The sequence below is a fragment of the Lipotes vexillifer genome, unplaced genomic scaffold, assembly GCF_000442215.2.
Source record: "Lipotes vexillifer unplaced genomic scaffold, Lipotes_vexillifer_v1.1 scaffold269, whole genome shotgun sequence".
Lineage (NCBI taxonomy): Eukaryota > Metazoa > Chordata > Mammalia > Artiodactyla > Lipotidae > Lipotes > Lipotes vexillifer.
The window spans coordinates 2,146,387-2,165,781 of NW_006799885.1; the positions used below are offsets into that span (position 1 = coordinate 2,146,387).

The window sequence follows — 19,395 nt, forward strand, 5'->3', positions numbered from 1 at the left end:
CACCTCAATTTGGGATGATTTGTTGTCTATTCAGGTATTCCACAGATGCAGGGTACATCAAGTTGACTGTGGAGATTTAATCTGCTGCTCCTGAGGCTGCTGGGAGAGGTTTCCCTTTCTCTGCTTTGTTCACGCAGGTCCTGGGATTCAGCTTTGGATTGGCCGTGCCTTTGCGTGTAGTTTGCCTGAGGGTGTCTGTCCTCCGCTCCCCCCCCCCCACACCCCGCAGACAGGACGGGGCTAAAGTAGCAGCTGATTAGGGGCCTCTGGCTCACTCATGCGGGGTGGGGGGCTGGGGAGGGAGGCGTACGGAATGCGGGTGAGCTTGCGGCAGCAGAGGCCTGTGTGACGTTGTACCAGCCGGAGGCGCGCGGTGTGTTTTCCCCGGGAAGTTGTCACTGGATCATGGGACCCTGGCAGGGGCGGGCTGCACAGGCTCCTGGGAGGGGAGGTGTGGATAGTGACCTGTGCTTGCACACAGGCTTCTTGGTGGCTACACTAGCAGCCTTAGCGTCTCATACCCGTCTCTGGTGTCTGGGCTGATAGCCGCGGCTCGCGCCCGTCTCTGGAGCTCATTTAGGTGGTGCTCTGAATCCCCTCTCCTCGTGCACTGCGGAACAATGGTCTCTTGCCTCTTAGGCAGGTCCAGACTCTTCCTCCCTCCCGTCTAGCCGTTGTGCACTAGGCCCCTTCAGGCTGTGTTCACGCCACCAACCCCAGTCCTCTCCCTGGGTTCTGACCTCCGAAGCCCGAGCCTCAGCTCGCAGCCCCCGCCCGCCCCGGCGGGTGAGCAGAGGAGCCTCTCGGGCTGGTGAGTGGCGGTCGGCCCTGATCCTCTGTGCGGGAATCTCTCCACTTTGCCCTCCGCACCCCTGTTGCTGTGCTGTCCTCCGCGGCTCCGAAGCTCCCCGCTCCGCCTCCCTCAGTCTCTGCCCGCGAAGGAGCTTCCTAGTGTGTGGAAACTTTTCTTCCTTCACAGCTCCTTCCCACTGGTGCAGGTCCCATCCCTATTCTTTTGTCTCTGTTTTTTCTTTTTCCTTTTGCCCTACCCAGGTACGTGGGGGAGTTTCTTGCCTTTTGGGAGGTCTGAAGTCTTCTGCCAGCGTTCAGTAGGTGTTCTGTAGGAGTTGTTCCACATGTAGATGTATTTCTGATGTATTTGTGGGGAGGAAGGTGATCTCCACGTCTTACACGTGCCATCTTGAAGGTCTCCACATGTATCTTTTTGAATTATGGTTTTCTCCGGGTATATGCCCAGGAGCAGAATTGCTGGATCATACAGTAGCTCTATTTTTAGTTTTTGAGAAACCTCCATGCTTTCCTCCTTAGTGGCTGTACCAATTTACATTCCCACCAACAGTGTAGGAGTGTTCCGAAAAGGGAATATTTTTAAAGGTTATGTATTTACAGAACAAATGTTATATGCATCTTTCATACAATAAAAGTTGTAAAGATGAAAATACAGTACAGTTTCTGCAGGTCATCAATTATCTTCTCATAGTATTCTCCCCATATTGACAGCAATTTTAGAGCTCTCCCTACCTGGCTAAGTTTCCACCTTCCCTGCCCTCCTCTCTCTCCCATCCTTTCCCCACACACGGATTTGACTTCTCAGTGGAACTCTCAGGTCTTCTTGGGAATAGTTCTCAGTACTACTATAGCACCTGTATAGTCTTTTCGTGTGTGTCTGCGTATTTTTGCATACTGTGATATGGGAAAATCAGGTTAAAATGCCAGTAGGTGCTGTGGCTCTTAGGAAACCTCTAGGAGGCTATTATGTTCTTGGACATGTCTATGGAAGAATTATTAAGTTAGTATTTCTGGGGGCCAAATAAGGATGAGTTTATGATGAATATATTTATGAAATTATAACAGCTTACAAAGCCTTTTCATGTACTTGTTAATATATGGCATGTTCTTTTTTGGGAAAGAGGAAACCAGGTTAAGAGGAATATTAAGATGAGATTACTCCCTGAACAGTCTAGGTCCCTCCTTTGACATGTTAATAACTGTGCACTGCCGATGAAATCAGAACTCTGAATGTGGCTGACTTGAAGTCGGGAAGGAAGGGAGTTCAAGTCCCGGCATGGCACAGGCTGTGTTTATCAGGGATTCGGAAAGGTTGCCCTGTCGGCAGAAAAGGGTGACAGTGCAGCTTGACATGCTGGCTTCTGTATTGAGAAGGCTGAGTCAGTTGGCTCACATAGCTTGGTGACTGAGAATGTCTTTGGGGGATGGGCATGTATTTTGTCACCCGTAGATGCGTGGGTTAGCTATTCGAGCCCTGCATGTAGTATTTGAACCTCTTTTGGAATACCCCTATTCTTACCTTGTAAAACTTTGGTGACACGGAACTCAGTATCTCCCAAGTTGACCTGCCCAGCAGTTGTGCAACTTCACCAGTCCAGAAAGCTCTTTCCCCTCATATTCAGCTGACATGTACCTTTTTATAATCTCAACCCATTAGCCCCAGTTTAACCTCTGGGCCAAGTACAAGGTGAATCCCTCTTCCACATGAGAGTGTTTTTAGAATCTGAGAATTGTACAGCACCCGTTGGATTTCTTTCGGGGTCCTTCACTTGTACGACTTTGTTTTGAATTTCCTACCTTCCTGGTTACATTCTTTGATGTGGTTTATAATAAGAAATATACATTTGGTCTCTGTCCACAGTGCCTGGCTCCCAGCTCCCAGAACCCTTGGAGTTTCCTGAGCGGTAAGAGCAGTAGGCGCATCTCTGTTACATTTCGCTTCTCATTTCTTGTCCTCAGTTCCTGAAGTCCCCTCAGGGCCATAAAGATGAAATGGGTGTCTTCCTATTCATGACAAGCCCCTTTGCACCACGACTGGGCTTATGTTAATTAGATGATTTTGGAAAGCACCTAAGGGTGGGGGCAGATTGCCAGAGAATCAACCATGAATAAAGGATTGGAATGTTCATTCCCACCCCTGGATTTGGGGGGAGCGAAGAGGGGCTGGGGGTTGAATCAATCACCAGTGGCCAGTGTTTTTTTTTTGTTTGCTTGTTTTGTTTTGTTTTGTTTTGCGGTACGCGGGCCTCTCACTGTTGTGGCCTCTCCCGTTGCGGAGCACAGGCTCCGGACGCGCAGGCTTAGCGGCCATGGCTCATGGGCCCAGCCGCTCCGCGGCATGTGGGATCTTCCCAGACCGGGGTACGAATCCGTGTCCCCTGCATCGGCAGGCGGACTCTCAACCACTGCGCCACCAGGGAAGCCCCAGTGGTTTAATCAATCATGCCTATGTATTGAAGCCCCCATAAAAACGTGAAAGGAGGGGATTCAGAGAGCTTCTAGGTTGGGGAACCAGAAGACTTCTGCGTGCTACCTTGCAGGCCCCAATCTCCACGAGGACAGAATCCCCTTTGGGACCTTGCCCTGTGTATCTCTCTGTATCTATCTGGCTGTTGATTCGTGCTCTTTAATATCCTTTGTAATAAATTGCTGATCTAGTGAGTATGTGGATTTTCTGAGTTCTCTGAGCCACTCTAGCAAATTAATTGAACCCAAGGAGAGGGGGTCATGGGACCTCTGATTTATAGTCCGTCTATCAGAAGCACAGTTAACAACCTGGACTTGTGAATGGCATCTGAAGTAGGAGTTAGTCTTGTTGGACTCAGCTTTTAACCTGTGGCATCTGATCCTGGCTGCAGGTAGATAGGGTCAGAATTGTGTTGAATTGTAGGACACCTGGTGGGTGTCAGAGAATTGCTTGTTGGTGTGGGGAAACCCTCGCTGCACGCTGGAATTGGTGACTAGAATCTTTACACCCCACTGGGGACAATTCTGTTTCTCAGTGACTCTTACTGCAGAATGGAATATAATGCCTTCGCCTGGTCCAGTCAGTAAGGAGTGCAGATGGGATGAGCATCCTCCTTGTTCTAGGTGTACCCTGTGTCATTTAATCCTGTCTAACGGATAACGTTGTCAGCTTGCCAGCCATGACCTGTGGTGGCCTCAGCCTGGTGTTACTGTTCATGCTGATCTTTTCCTGGTGGCTGCTGAAGTACATAGTCCCCTTAACTGTACCTGTGTGACTGCTTCTTACACATGTAGGTACTGCTCGATAGTTTTTCCCTTTAGATCCTGTCTTGCTGGTTGGTTTGTTTTCAAACTGCTAAAGGCTGCTTGGGCACACTTCTTGCTCAGGAAATTATTTGGTATCTCTCCTGACTTTGTGTCTTCCATCGATGAAGACCAAGCCATGGGTAACAAATATTGAACTAGAGCTCTGAGGCATACCACTAGAAATATTGCTGTACACCTAAAGCTAATACAACTTTGTGAATCAACTATACTCCAGTGGAACATAAAAAATAATTTAAAAAATGAATTCAAAAAAACGGGGGAAAGAAAAAGAATGCAGATGTACAGAAAGTTGATCTGTTTCCCAGCCCGAAAGCCCCGGACTGAAGGAAATTAATTGGCAGGTTCCTAGTTAACCTGTGTAGTTCTGGTTACCCTTTCTGCTTTTCCAGTTGTTCACCATTCTTTTATCAATAGAAATCAATCCAGAGCCTAATTTGGAATCTCTGTTTGTCAGAAGATTTCCCTCAGCTGAGGGAAATCCCTGGCCCCATTCACATGTACCATTTTTTGGTTGCAGAGTTAAGATTAAATTTTTGAAAATATCTTTGGCCCTTGGAGTGGGCTTTCCTTTCAGGCCCTAAAGTGGTGAAAGCATCCTTAACCTTAGGCAGAATAGTTTGAAGTCTGCTTTCATGAAACCTAAGTCTGGTATCTGAATAAGGGATAATGCTGTTTCTCAGAGCAAATGTGTGGCTTAATTCCTGAACTTTTTTTAGTTTTTGAAATGATGTCTATTGTGGTTAACTAGTAAAACTTCACAGAGGTCTGTGATTTGGTCTTGGTCAGATGGATGCGGTTTCTAATGATGTTTACCCTTTTATTCTGCCATGAAGATGGAGGGAGGATAAAGTCCTGCTGTAATGAAGTGTGGGAAGAATATAGTGATTGAAAGGCACGTTGACTTGTGTTGATAACATGGCGTTTGGGTTACTAGAAGTCATCTGATCTGGTACAGCTTGATCAGGAAACTGAAGCCTACGAAGGTTAAGTTACTCTCCAAAGTCACAGTGTAGTTGTGACAGTCAAATAGCAAGTACTTAACAATACTTGTCAAATAAATAAGCAAGGTCATTACTTAACTTTATGGCCTTGGGGCCCTTTATTAGTAATATGATTATGCACAGGTTATTTAATCTCTCCAAGCATCTGTTTCCTCATCTTTGTCGTTGAAATCAAAATAGCAACCATGCAGGATTGTTGATACCAATTTATATAATACCCTTTCTTTTTCAGAATTTTCCTTTGAAAAATTTCAGACCCAGAGGAAGGTTGCAACAACAATACAATAAACATTTGTATACTCTATACAATATAATTATTATTGCTACTGTTGTTGAACCATTTGAGACTAAGTTCCCTTACATCATGACCTCTCATTTCTAAATTCTTCAGCACGTGTCTTCTAAAAACGAGGACAAGTTCAGGACATTCGGCATGTATACTATATTGCAGAGGTCCCCAACCTTTTTACCAGGGACCGGTTTCGTGCAAGTGTTTCCACGGACGGGGGCGGTGGAGGAGGGGCGTGGTGATGATTCAGGCGTAGTGCGAGCAATGGGGAGCGATGGGGCGGATGAAGCCTCCGCCCGCTGCTAACCTCCTGCCGTGCGGCCCCCTTCCTAACAGGCCGCGGCCTGGGGGTTGGTGACCCCTGCTATATTGAATATATTGCAACTCTAAGTGTGACCATAGTCCGACATGTCTACACAAATTGGGAATTTGTTGGAAATGAGAAGTTGAGGCCCCACCCCCTGGCCTGCTAAATCAGAATCTGTGCTTGGGACTTCCCTGGCGGGCCAGTGGCTAAGACCCTGCACTTTCACTGCAGGAGGTGGGGTGGGGGGCGGAGTCGATCCCTGGTCCGGGAACTAAGATCCCACATGCTGTGCAGCGTGGCCAAAAGGAAAAAAAAAAAAAAGTGGAATCTGTGCTTTCACAAGACCTCCAAGTGACTTGTGCGTGCATCAGTGTTTGAGAAACAGTAGTGTAACAGGTAATCCATATTCGTGCTTAACGAGTTGTCAGATGATACCTATTATAGAAAAATGCCCCCAATGCAGGATCCAATCCAATATCATGCATTGTACTTGATAATTGTCATGTCTCTCTAGTCTCCATTCATTTGGAACTAGTTTCTTAGTCTTTTTGTTATTCGTGATACTGGTACTTTTTTTAAAGAGTAAGGGCCAGTGGTTTTGCAAAATGTTCTGTAATTTGACTCTTTTCTTCAGGATTAGATTCTGCTTATGTATTTCGAGGTGGTAGATAAATGATGTTGATTCTTCAAAGTCTATCACCTGGAAAGTCTTGAATGGCTGGGGGCTGGAGTCATCTGGAGGCTCTGTACTCACATCCAGGGCCTGGGCTGGGGTGACCAGAGGCGGGGCTCCTCTGGGACTCTTAAGCAGAGTCACACACACCAGCCTCTTCCCGTAGTATGGGCTTCCTCGAAGAGTGTGGCAGCCTCAGGGCTCCGAGTGAGGGTGACAGCCAACAAGGCAGAGACTGGAGGGCCTTTTGTGATTTAGCATCAGAAGCCATGGAGCGTCACGAACGCATATGCTATTGATTGATTCAGGCCGGAGCATGCCCAGATTCAAGGGGAGGAGACATAGACACTGCTTCTTGCTGGGAAGAATGTCAAGGAATTTGTAGCCGTGTTTTAAAACTGCTAAGGGTGGTGGCTGCCAGATTTCTCAATTGTAAATGCACCGATCTCTTTGTAATTGCTGGTAATTGGTCCATTAGGAGATTCCCAGAGATTTAAGAATCCATCCCCCAGCAGACTTTTACCCTTTAACCTTAGCATTCATTGATGGCCCCTCCACATTTATATGGTGGGATTTAAGTCTCATAAAAATCTTAAACGTAACATGCTCATCTCCCAGTAAATAAACATATATGTAATGATAACAGTGTTGGAATCTTGAAAACTTTTGTGGCAAGGATAAGCGTGCATGACCCAATTTGACAGGTGCTAAACATTTCATACTGATGTTAAGTGCCAAACACTTGATAATTAGAATATCAACAGCAAAACCTGAAGGGATACTGCTCTCCTTGGTGTGTGTGGTTCTCTGGTTGTTTTATCCTGACTGTTCTCTGTCCTTCCAATTAAAGGAATACACTTAACGCATCATTGCACTTTTCATCATGATTGGAAGCCTTTGTGTCAAAGCTGGTCCTAGGCGAAGTGTGATCAGTTGAGGGAAATCTTCCTTTTTTGGCATTTCAAACACAGCTGCAAATGACAGAGAGTGAGCGAGTTCCAAACTGAGGTGGAATCCAAGAATCTAAGCATTAACCTTTTGAGATGTTCCTTGTAAGGTGCAGGAACTCGGTATAGTTGATGCTTTCATCGTATTTAAGACTTATGAAAATAAATCGTACACACTGAAGGAAAGGCTGGTGTCGGCCCTCAGTATGTGTGACCTTCACATAACCTTGAGTTGGCAGGCATGAGGGTCTATCTAAACATTGGGCTGTTTGTAATGTTCTTAAAATTATGCACGACTATCTTCTAAACCCCTAATTAGAAACGTTTCAGTTGGGGGGTAAAATCTAGCTGAGTCCTAATGCGTTTAGAAATCGAATCCTGCCCAAAGCTTATTCCTAACAGATGCATATAGCAGAGGTCGCCTCTCACGTGTAACTAGGGACTGCATACTGGTAAATTCTAGAAACCTGGACCCCAGATACAGTTGTCCTGATGGATTGCCTTCTTTAAAATGAGACAGATGTTGCACGGGAAGAAAAAACTCTGAAAAACAGTCATCAGCATTTTAACTGAAATGTCTCTGTGTGTGGGATGACGGGTGGTTTTCATCTTTAAAGAGGTTTTTTTTGGTGTTTATCAGGATTTCTGCAAGGAATGTAATATGTATTAGTTATCACTTTTGTAACATGGATAAATTATAATTTGAAAGAAATTTATTATTAAAAAATGAAAACCAAACTAGCCCCATAAATTTTAGGAGCAGTGATTAAATATGAAGGCTGAAACCACACTCCACCCCTCCCCATGTAGCTTCTCATAAAGTCCCACCCACCATTGACCACCTTCAAAACATGGTTTTGCTTTAGGCATTTTATTTTTCTGATCGCTAAAATGGGAGAAAAAAAAAAAAGTGTTGCATTCTCTCTTAAATATGTAGGCCATGCCTGGGGGCATACATACTTGGAAAAAGATTTCAGATGATTCTGATAAATATAATCATATACATGTCTTCAGGAGATGTTTTCTTCACTGATCAAAATTCACACATTTCCTTTTGTAGAATTAATAGGTCCGGGGCTTATTTTTCTTTCCAGGGAAATGTTCATTCCTGCCTACCCAAATAACTAGGGGTCATGGCTTATATGCCAAAGGAAAAAAATGTCATTTACCTTGAAAATTTCATAAGATGATGAGTCGGTTTTAAGTGTGTTTACTCATATTCAGTTTAAAGATTCACAAGGAACACTGAGGGAGAGTCCTGCTTTTGTCATGGCCAGAGCTAGCCCTGGCTGGGGGAGGCCTCTTTTTGCGGATCCCCAGGCCTTTGGGGACTGCAGATGCTAGGCCTCCTGTGTTCTGATCCTCTGTGCTGCCATTAGGACCACATGTTTCTAAGGCAGGCTTGAGTCCTGGAAAGACGAAGGGTGACAAAGAGAGAAAAAAAAGAACTTTGGAAGAAGTTGTACACCTAAATTGAAAGAGGAGGAAAAGAAAAACAAAGGAATATCATGTATGGAGTGTGCCTTATCGTTGACATGGAGTATGTTTCTTTAATGTTATTCTAGATTTCTATCGCAGAAGTGTAAACTTTTTGTTTGTGTGTGAGCGAAGGACACATTGATCGGGGGAAAAAATTCTAGCTAAGCACTGGCTCTTCGTTCAGTTAAGAATATTTGTAGACATTTGTGTTACGAAAGTCAGGTTACAGCTGTGTTTAGGAAAGTGTTTTCTTCTGACTTCAGAAAGTGTATACTTGCGTTTCCCAAATGCTTGCAGGTACAAATTGATAAAAACCGCACTGGAGTGTTTTTAAAGGTTTGTAAACCAAAAAACAACATTGTATAACTGGGAGTATGTGTTTGCACCATGAATGTAAGAGTGATGCAACTTTGGCTTAATTAGGAGAGGTTCACCTCATGAACTGATTGGGGAGAAAGTTACTCCATGAGCATATGTGAATTTCTTTAATACCACTTAGTTCCAGTATGTTATCAAAGTTTATTATTATTACCGCTTTTGGTCTTTGTTGAACATTAGGAAGACCAGGGCACTGATGCTGAATCCACCGTTTATGTCACTGAAAACGCCCATGGTTTGGGGTGGGTAGTTCTGAGGTACATTCCATTTTATAAAGTCTTGTTGATAAAGGTTATCATTTACTGAAAGCTTGAAGTCAAGACCCAAAGTCAGTTATGTATTCCTCTATTTAGTGCACAGAGAACTGCAGAAATCACTATGTATATCCCATTAGGACTTGGGAAGGGGTCGGAAAATGTCTCCAGAAATTAAAGTTGGAAACTTAGAAAGAAAAAGAAAAACAGGAACTCTACCAATTGATAAATTGGTTGTAAACCAAATTTGGTTTCTTTTTTTTTTTTTCTTTCGGTTGTAAACCAGAATTGAAGTTGTTCTTCAGAAAGCTCATGGCGGGCTTCCCTGGTGGCTCAGTGGTTAAGAATCCATCTGCCAATGCAGGGGACCCGGGTCCGATCCCTGGTCTGGGAAGGTCCCACGTGCCACGGAGCAACTAAGCCCGTGTGCCACAACTACTGGGCCTGCGCTCTAGAGCCCGTGATCCACAACAAGAGAAACCACTGCAATGAGAAGCCCTCACACCACAACGAAGAGTCAGCCCCCCCTCGCTGCGACTAGAGAAAGCCCGCATGCAGCGACGAAGACCCAATGCAGCCAAAAATAAATTAAAAAAAAAAAGAAAGCTCATGGTAAGTCAGGGCCTCTGTCAGACCGGAGCCTGTGGGATGGATGCCCATTGGGCTGGCTGTCTCTCCTGCCTGCTTGCCCCCTCTCATTCTTCCTGGCTGCCCTTCTCCCTCTCCCCTGTGATGTAATGGAAATGGTTTCATGCTGACGGGCGTCAGCAGGGCTCCGAACAAGACCCTGTAACATGCTCCTATGTCAGCCTCACAGCTCTGTGTGTTGAGGCTTGTGTCCGACAATGCATGTGAGAGCACTTAGAGGCATTTCAGCTACTGAGCAAAAACCTCCCCCGATGAGGAAGTGCATGCGTAGAGGACAGTCTGTTGGAGAGAAAGGGCTGGTGCCAGCAAGGTGGGAGATAGCAGTGGACGTTGAGGCCTTGGTCTGGGAACAAAGCCTGGGTCTGCCGCCAGTGGTGGTGTGAATATGAGCGAATCTTTAGCCACAGGACCTCAGTTTGTTCCCCTGTGAAATACAGGGGTGGCTGAAGTTATAACTAGGAGCTGTTTCAGCTCTGAGATTCTGAGTTTGGATGAACCAGAACAAACACGAAGCCTTAGACTATTTCCAGCGTCTAGCCTGAACCCAACTGTTGTCTCACTGTCAGTCGCTATTATTAATTCTAGTTAAAGTTTTCTATAAAAGACCCATATTTAGTCATGGGGTAGTGCTGATTCAAGGACAGACAGCTGGAAAGGTTTCAGAGCTTTCAGTGGGCTGTTCCCACCATAGCTAAACTCTGAAGTTATGCTGTAGATGGATGGTTCAGGCTACCTTGAAGGCAACTTAAGAGTCATACAGCCCCAAGGTAACGAGTATTTGTCTAAACACACTAGAGACTCTGAAGCTGAAAGAAATATGGGGCCATTTTGTATTTATGTATTTTATTTTATTTTTTATGGGCATGTAATTTTATTAAATTTTTTTTTTAATTTTTATTTTTTATTCAATTTTTAAAGGTGACCCTCCATTTACAGTTATTACAAAATACTGGCTCTATTCCCCGTGTAGTACAACATATCTTTGTAGCTCATTTTATACCCTATAGTTTGTACCTCTTAATCCTCTACCCCTGGATTGTCCTCCTCCCCTTCCCTCTCCCCACTGGTAACCACCAGTTTGTTCTCTGTGTCTGTGAGTCTGTGTCCTTTTTGTTGTATTCCTTAGTTTGTTGTATTTTTAATTTTTAAACTTTTTTAACTTGATTGGAATATAGTTGATTTACAATGTTGAGTTAGTTTCAGGTGTACAGCAATATCATGATGTATTTTAGAAAGAGACTGGAAATTTTATTTTTCCCTCCTTTCCATGTTAAAGGTTTACTAAGGGGAGTATGCATTAATTTCCAGCTGTCTTCTGGCTGTACCTCTGTTATGGGTCACGTAGTTATGAGAGATATGACATCACCAAAGAGGACATAATATGAATGGGGCTTAATACAAGTGGGTAATATTGGAGGCAGGCGGGCATGGTGACCAAGACATGCACGCTGGAATCAGGAAATCTGGGTTCAAATCTTTGTAAGTCAAGTACTTGGCATAATGTCAGCCATACTGCAAATACCCAATAGTTGCAGCTGTCATTGTTCAAGATGACAGGAATATACAAACATATTAGTAATCTTCTTATCACAAGAAACACCACTGAACTCTTCTGGAGAAACAGCTTTTTAGAAAAGAATGATCTCATTCCCCTTAATTTCCTTTACCCATAGTATTTATTAATTCAGCTGAACCAAATGCTGTAGGTTTGAGTTGGGTACTAAAGTGAAATTTGCAGAGCCCATTCTTGTTTCCTATTCTCTGCAAAGTATTTCCAGCAGAGGTGGACCGGTCATTTCCACACGTGGCCCCTGGTAGCAGAGCGCGATGGAAGGACTTGGGGAGGTGTTTACATGTATGGCTGCGTCCCGTGGGCATAAACATCCAGTTGTTGTGTGTAAGGAATCTGTGACTCTGAGCAATAGTGCCAGACTTTGTTTGTGCTAGCACTCTTCAGAGACCTGAATAAGCACTTCCTTACCTGACACCTACGTGTGGAGTTTTGTTTTTTGTCATTGGATTGTCTGGTTTGAGTTTTTCTTATGTTGTAAATACGTAGGTAAAGTGAAGAAATTTTCTAGCCTGCAAAAAAAGTTTTGAGTAGACTTGATCTATTCCTTAAGATAATTTCATCTTTTGCCCTAGAACAAAGGTGACATGATGTAGGGAAGTTAGGAGAGTCACACGATTCTGGAAAGAGACCTGGGCGGTAGGGGAATTTGCATCCATGCCATGGTTCTAGAATTGGAAAACCAGTGTTACGTTTAAAGAAGACACACATTGGCTACACAGAACAAGATCAGCTAACTTTTAACTTCTAGAATCAGATTGCCAAGAAAGAAGACAAAATTTTAAAGTAAATAATTTAGTTTCCTCCTCTTCTGAATTTAAAAAGAGTATCTTTTAAAATCATTTCTGACATTTCAGAGAGAACCATGAGAGCATAGCTTTGTATCAATAGCTTAAAAAAAAAGAAATGAGAACTGAGGTTGATGCATTGGCAGACAAGGTTAAATGCATACAAAAGGTAATGCATTCTTGAAACATCTAGAAGAACATAGCACAATGATGGTGAGTCTATAATCTCCAGATTTACTCTTTCTAAACAGATACAGAACAGTATAAGTGGTGATTTTTCCCCTAAGAATTAAATTTTGTTTGTTTTTTAAACTGGCAGCGGGGGCTTTGGAATCAGAGTTGAGAGTTAAGATACCAACTGTGCCATCTTCAAACTGTGGAGACTTGGGCTGATTGTTTAATCTTTGAGCTTTTATTATTTTCAACTGTGAAGAGCAATACATACCTCAAAGGTTCTTGAGGATGCTGAAGTGCTTCAGAGAAAGCCTACCACCTAGTAGGTGTTTATTAGGTAATGAATGATAGAGAAAGCAATTTAAATCTCAAATTTCAGTGCTGAAATGCGGAAGTAAATACACAAAACAACTGTGATTCTAGGTGACTTTGGAATTTTGACAAGAGGCTCTGTTTATTGCTTCCCTTTAGTCCATTTCTTGATGAGTTTTTCCGCAAACACTTTTGATTAACTAAACACTGAATTTGAGGAATTCAAGGCCTCAAAAAATTAATGGCTTCTCAAAACAGTGGTTTAGTAGAGTAATAAGGGTCTGCATCCATTTTTATTATCACTATTTACTGGATGTGATCATATTTACAAATAGAATAGCTACCATTTACTTCTGGTTACTATGTACCAAGTGCTGTACCAAATACTTTATGAATGTCTCATTTAATTCCGGTAATAACTTGAGACATAAGTATTATGGCTCTCACTATATAAATGAGAAGATGAGATACACTCTTTTAATAATATGTCTAAGCCTCCATAGCTTCGAAGACTTAAAAGCCAGGATAGTACCTTTTCAAGTTAGCATCTGTGCTTTGGAACCACCTAATTTGATGATAGGTTAGCTCTTTGAAATGCTAATACACATAGAATTTTTTGAGGGAATGGTTGGTCTTTAGAAGCTTTGAAACATTTCATGCCTGATTAGGACTTGGGAAGATCCAAGGAATTGATTGCATATGTCCAGTGCCACTTTTTTTGAAATAATTTTTCTGGTGTTTCAATTTAGATTTTGGTCCATCCAAGACAAGTACAGAATGCTGTGGAATGACTGTCTAAATGGGTATTTCTCAGCCTTGGCTATACAAAAGAATCACCTGGGGAGCTTTAAAATACAAACCACAGAAAAACAAAACAACCCCCCCTCACCCCGCAAAGCCAAGTCCCTATTCCTAGATATTCTCCCCCCTCCAGTTTTATTGAGATATAATTGACATATAACATTGCATTAGTAGAAGGTATACAGCATAATGATTTGATATGGGTATATATTGTGAAAAATTACCCCAATAAATTTAGTTACCATCCATCATCACCTCACATAGTTGCAAATTTTTTTTTCTCGTGATGAGAAGTTTTGAGATGTATTCTCTTAGCAACTTTCAAGTATATAATATAGTGCTGGTAACTGTGTTCACCATGCTGGACGTTACATCCCCAGAACCTATTTTTCATATAACTGGAAGAACTTTGTACCTTTTGGCCACCCTCATCCATCCCCAGAGCTGCCTCTGGTAACCACCAATCTGCAGTCTGTTCTTTGTTTCTATGAGTTTGTTTTTTTTCTTTTTTAAGATTCCACATATAAGTGAGATCATAAAGTGTTGTCCTCTCTCTGTCTGACTCATTTCACTGAGGTTGAAGGTGCACGCATGCTGTTGCATGTAGCAGGACTTTCTTCTTTTTGATGGCTCAATAATAGTCTCCTAGATACTCTGATGTAAACTGAATGATGTCATAAGTCTTCTGGAGACTTCTGGAAGCCCAGCTCTGGGATATCTCAGATCAGCCCCCCCAGGAGCATTGGAGTCACACTCTTGGGTCCCGGTTTGCTTGGTACTCCGGCTCTGCAGACCGGGGCTGCTCTCACACCTTACCACCCTCACCCTCACGCTGTGTGGTGGTGGGGGAGAGAGGGGCAGGGAGGGGAGACCATCGTCAGCATTCTCATCCTTCCAGTCGGTGCGATCTTCCAGGAAGGGCTGCTCGGAAGGTTATCAGCTATCCAGCGCCGGTTCTTGGGATATAACCTCTCCACTGTTTATTTATACTTTGGGTGTATTGGCTCTGTGTTGTTTGGTTTCCTATTTGAATACCATTCCAGAGCCATGTGCCATGTTTATAAAGATCGAACATAAGTCACTGAGCTATTCCCAGTGTTGGTCACACACAGGTGCTAGTTTCTTTTGATGGGATCAAGTTTTCCCCCCGTGTCTTCTCTCCTTCACCCCTGTCATCCTCTTCACAGCCTAACTTCTCTCCTGTTCCCTCTACTTCACAACCTTCCTTAATTTGAACAATGAGAGATGGCAATAAGTCCAGATGTGGATGATAGTCTAGACAGCAGAGGATTTTTTTTTAACATCTTTATTGGAGTGTAACTGCTTTACAATGGTGTATTAGTTTCTGCTGTATAACAAAGTGAATCAGCCATACATAGACATATATCCCCCTATCTCCTCCCCCTTGTGTCTCCCTCCCACCCTCCCTATCCCACCCCTCTACGTGGTCACAGAGCACCGAGCTGATCTCCCTGTGCTATGCGGCTTCTTCCCACTAGCTATCTCTGTTTTACATTTGGTAGTGTATATATGTCCATGCCACTCTCTCAGTTCGTCCCGGCTTCTCCTTCACCCTCCCTGTGTCCTCAGGTCCATTCTCTAGTAGGGGCAGCAGAGGATTTTGGGCAGGTGAGTAGTTTGCTGTTTGCCAGACTGCCCTATTGGAGCACAAAGTCGGTGGAAATATGGTATTAGCAGGTTACCCGTTGGAGCACAAAACTAACTTTTCACTAGCAAATATTTGTCCACAGTAATTTAAACCATTTTTTATTCAGTTTACACATGAGGGGGCAGTATGGTACTTATAAAGCAAATGCTCTGTTGAAATTGTTTATTTCTGTTGGTATATAATAGTTTTTAGGTGAGAACTTTTAGACCGTGAATATAATTCTGACACGTTTGTTAGCTATTAAATGTGATACATATATGCGATATGCTCACTTGTATACACAGGTCATGTTTTTATTCAAATATATAAATAATAATCTCCTTGTAACAGTGGGGCTTTCACACAGTGCCTTTTATTGTGAGTTTTATATTTACGGTTTGTTTAATTCTAGCTGGCTTTCTTCGAGCATCTACCTTTAGAACATCAGCCCTCTGGAGATACAGTGTCAGGGTGATGTCTAAATATTTTATGTTATGACTTCATTGAGGGCTGAAGGGACTCCAGTGTTGTTGGGGACAGGAAGCTTCTGAACTCAGGTCTTGGCAGCTATGAAAATTTTATTATAAATCACCTCTGTATGATATGCTTCCCTTTATGGCACAGTTTGCTTTTCTCAAGAGAAAAAACAATTGCTAAGCAAAGAAGCAGGACATTTTAATTAATGTTGTTATTGCTGATAGGTGAATGACACTGTAGATAATCAAGGTGCTGATACTCTAGGTTTCATAAATGGAGGGGAAATATTTAAGAGAAGTTGGAAGGTATTAAACGAATTGGTGAAATCTACAAAGCATTTTCTGAAAAATGCTCGTGGGAATCAGAAAGGTAATTTCGTAAAGCACAGGCTATTTTTAAATGTGTAAATAATATTTGTGGTCATATGTTTCTGTTTATGTAGTTTGAAAAAAAATTGAGACTAGCATTTTGGCATAAATATAACTCCGTGTGAAATTGAATGGGATATTTGTTTTTAATGTTTTATCCGGATTACTTCCTTTGTGGATGAAGAGCTGTGGTATTGTCTACATCTGGTGAAGATAGTTATACTTGTTTAGTATGGGCATGAATCTATTTTGAAATATAATGATTTGATGCTGCTTTTACTTAATTTTAATGAGAAATTTTATTTTGAAATCTCTGTTAAAAAATAAAGACTTATGACTTAATACCCAAAATTTGAAGGCATGGATTTTTGGCTCCAACAGTCCCTTTTGGATGAACTCCAAATGTTGTTTGGTACTGGTATACTGGTGCAAAACGCAGGTTTCTGTTCATGGAAAACAATTAATGTCCTTCCTGTTTTGATGGCAGATTTTTAGGACCCTGCCTGATGCCACACTGCCTGAGCCAGTCACCTTGTCAGCATCACCCCCAAATGCTCCACCAAGGCAATCGAAGAGACAGGGCCAGAGGACTAAGAGACCCGTGGCTGTATATAATCTTTGTCTTGAACTGGAAGATGGTAAGATGTTAATTACGTGTTTCTTCTTGATAGTCTGTTGGGAATATGGCAAAGCCTATGTCCCCAGGGCGCACCATGGTTTTCCATCCTTTGGATTTTAACTTCTTTTCCCCTTAAGATTATGATTTTTGAGATTAACAGGGAGGGTAAATCTTTGCTTGTCAGGGAGAGAATGCACGTTTCAGTTTTGTGTTTGTCTTTGTTATTCACGGTTCTTTTTTTACTTTGAAAAGACAGCTAAAATTTCTTTTGGGGGAGACTTGTGTGACCTCCTGTGAGGTTACATAACCCCGAGACAAATGGAAGAGGAACTAAAATGAAAGTAGATCTTTCATGAGAGGAGCAGATTGGAGTCTGATGTTAAATGCATTGAGATCAAAGGCACAGGTCCCTGTGGCGCTGGGGTCTGTGCTTCTGCACCGTCCGGTTTTCTAACTTGCTTGTAAGGCAGGTATCTCATCCTGTGGTGGGATGGCAAATTGACCACGGTTGGGGCCTAGGCTGAGTGGACCGAGCTGCAGTGGGACTCTGACCAGTGGAAGTCCTTACTTTCCATCCAAGCCACCCTGTTCCAACTCTGTTGTCATGTGGCCACCTTGTCTCAGTATTGCCAGATTGCCTCGTTTTTACCAGAGCCTAGAAACTGGAATTTTAAACACTGATCCCTACAAAACAAGGCTGTGAGCCATGGCGAGACGCCAGTTGCTGATTTGTAATCATGTAGTTATTGGCGTGGAGAATAAGATCGAAACTACCAAGGGTTTATTGGTTTGGAGGTGTGAGGTGATTGTCAAAGGGAAGGAGGAAATGAAGATAGAAACATACAATACCTCCATCATAAGCAGCTGTATAATGAAATGTCACATAGCTAATATCCAAAGACCCATGCAAGCAGGTGACACCTGTCTTTAACTCTCAGGAGATCTGTACACGAGGACTCAGCATGCCTCCTGTAGTTGTGTGTGTGTGTGTGTGTGTGTGTGTGTGTGTGTACACACATATATTACACACACACACACACGTTAGTTTTAAAATCAGATCCTCATTTTCCAGAGAAAGGGCATGATTTATTAAAGTCAACCTGTACTTTCAGAGCTTCCTTTTAGCCCTTAGTTTCAGCTTCTGAGCCCAGCCAACTTCTTATTCTCTGTCTCCTTTCTCGTGTTCACTCTCTCAACAGAATTGCTAGTAAGGAGTAAAGCTGACTGGTTTGAATTGAGCCTTGTCTTATATATCACTTGTCCTCTGGTGGAAGTGTTAAAAAATTAGTGAACAAGGCAAATGTTGGAAAGTAGGAGGGGGACAAAATCAAGGCGATGTAAAACGATACCTACTTGGGCTCATCGGCCCTTGAGCAAAACTGAATTGACTCTGTTTCATAAAGGAAATGACCAAAGAGGGAATCACATCTACTTTGGGGGGTATTTTTAGGAATTGAATCAGAATATCCAGTCATGTGGTACATAGTTTACTAATCTTTTGATCATTGGGTTGCTGAATGATTATTATTAATGGGTAAGAAGCTGCTGAAGTGGTATTTAGCATATCTTTTATGGAAATACTCAAAATGGTGTACAGTCATAGCTTTCCTAATTTTTAGGCCATATATAAATTCTGTAAAACTCTTTAACTATAAGGGAAAAAAGAAGATGGACAAATATTTAATTCCTATAGTCTGTTTTTACGTTCACCATCTATATGATGTTTTATTCTACATTTTGTCTTTTTATAACTTTACATTGATCCTTCTGGATTGCAGCCTTTGATTTTTCTGGAAGTTGTTAGAATCAGAAAAGCCCATGATTTTGGTCATGGAGTGATTTTGTTTTATCTTACAGGTCATAAGATAAAGCAATTAAAACCTGTTATTTATCCTCTCCCCTCCCCCACCTGTTATTTGTAGCTAAGCTTTAGTGAAGCTCAGGTTGTGTGAAAAAGAATTATTTCAGGGAGAACAAAGTGGGATCCATATTTTGCATATTCTAAAAAAAAGAAATAAATGAAGAGGTGGTGAAAATGCTTTTGAAAGGAAGCATACAGGGAAAGGATATTAAAAGGCTATGTTGTTGATTATTACTTAGCACATTGAAAACTCTACCCTTTCAAAAAAAAAAAAAAAAATCTCTTCTTATCACCAAGACTTAAATGTTTTTCAGTAGCCCGAGTCATCTACTTGTCAACTCTATTTGAAACTTTCAAAAGTTTAATCTTTTTATGTATTTTTTCTTATTGATGGTAGTTGAGTCACTTCCCATGCTTATCTAGTTTTGGTTAAGGTATGCATTATTAGCCAACTTTGGTTGATGATTTTTCCAAATTTTTTAGTTTATTATGAGTCCGATAGAAGGTTTAAATGCAAGTATATTTCCACCTTTACCCTCCCCCCATTTATTCACTGTAGTACAAGTTAAATTTGACTTAATAAAATCCAGGACAAATTATTTTTGTTTAAATTTAGGTAGATTATTTGCCAAGATTCAAGGAACTAGTTTGGATGACTGGAGATTTTCCTCAGCTGTATGATTTGGTCACAGATTTG

General features: G+C 42.3%; 1 protein-coding gene across 1 annotated transcript in view; it reads left to right on the plus strand.

Annotated features, from left to right (window-relative positions):
- The window catches only part of ARHGAP10 (Rho GTPase activating protein 10), a 342,299-nt gene that overhangs the window by 262,688 nt on the left and 60,216 nt on the right, over positions 1-19,395 (plus strand). Inside the window, exon 19 of the mRNA XM_007472009.1 lies at positions 16,706-16,856. Coding sequence (XP_007472071.1) covers positions 16,706-16,856 — 151 coding nt within the window. The remainder of the gene's footprint in view (positions 1-16,705; positions 16,857-19,395) is intronic.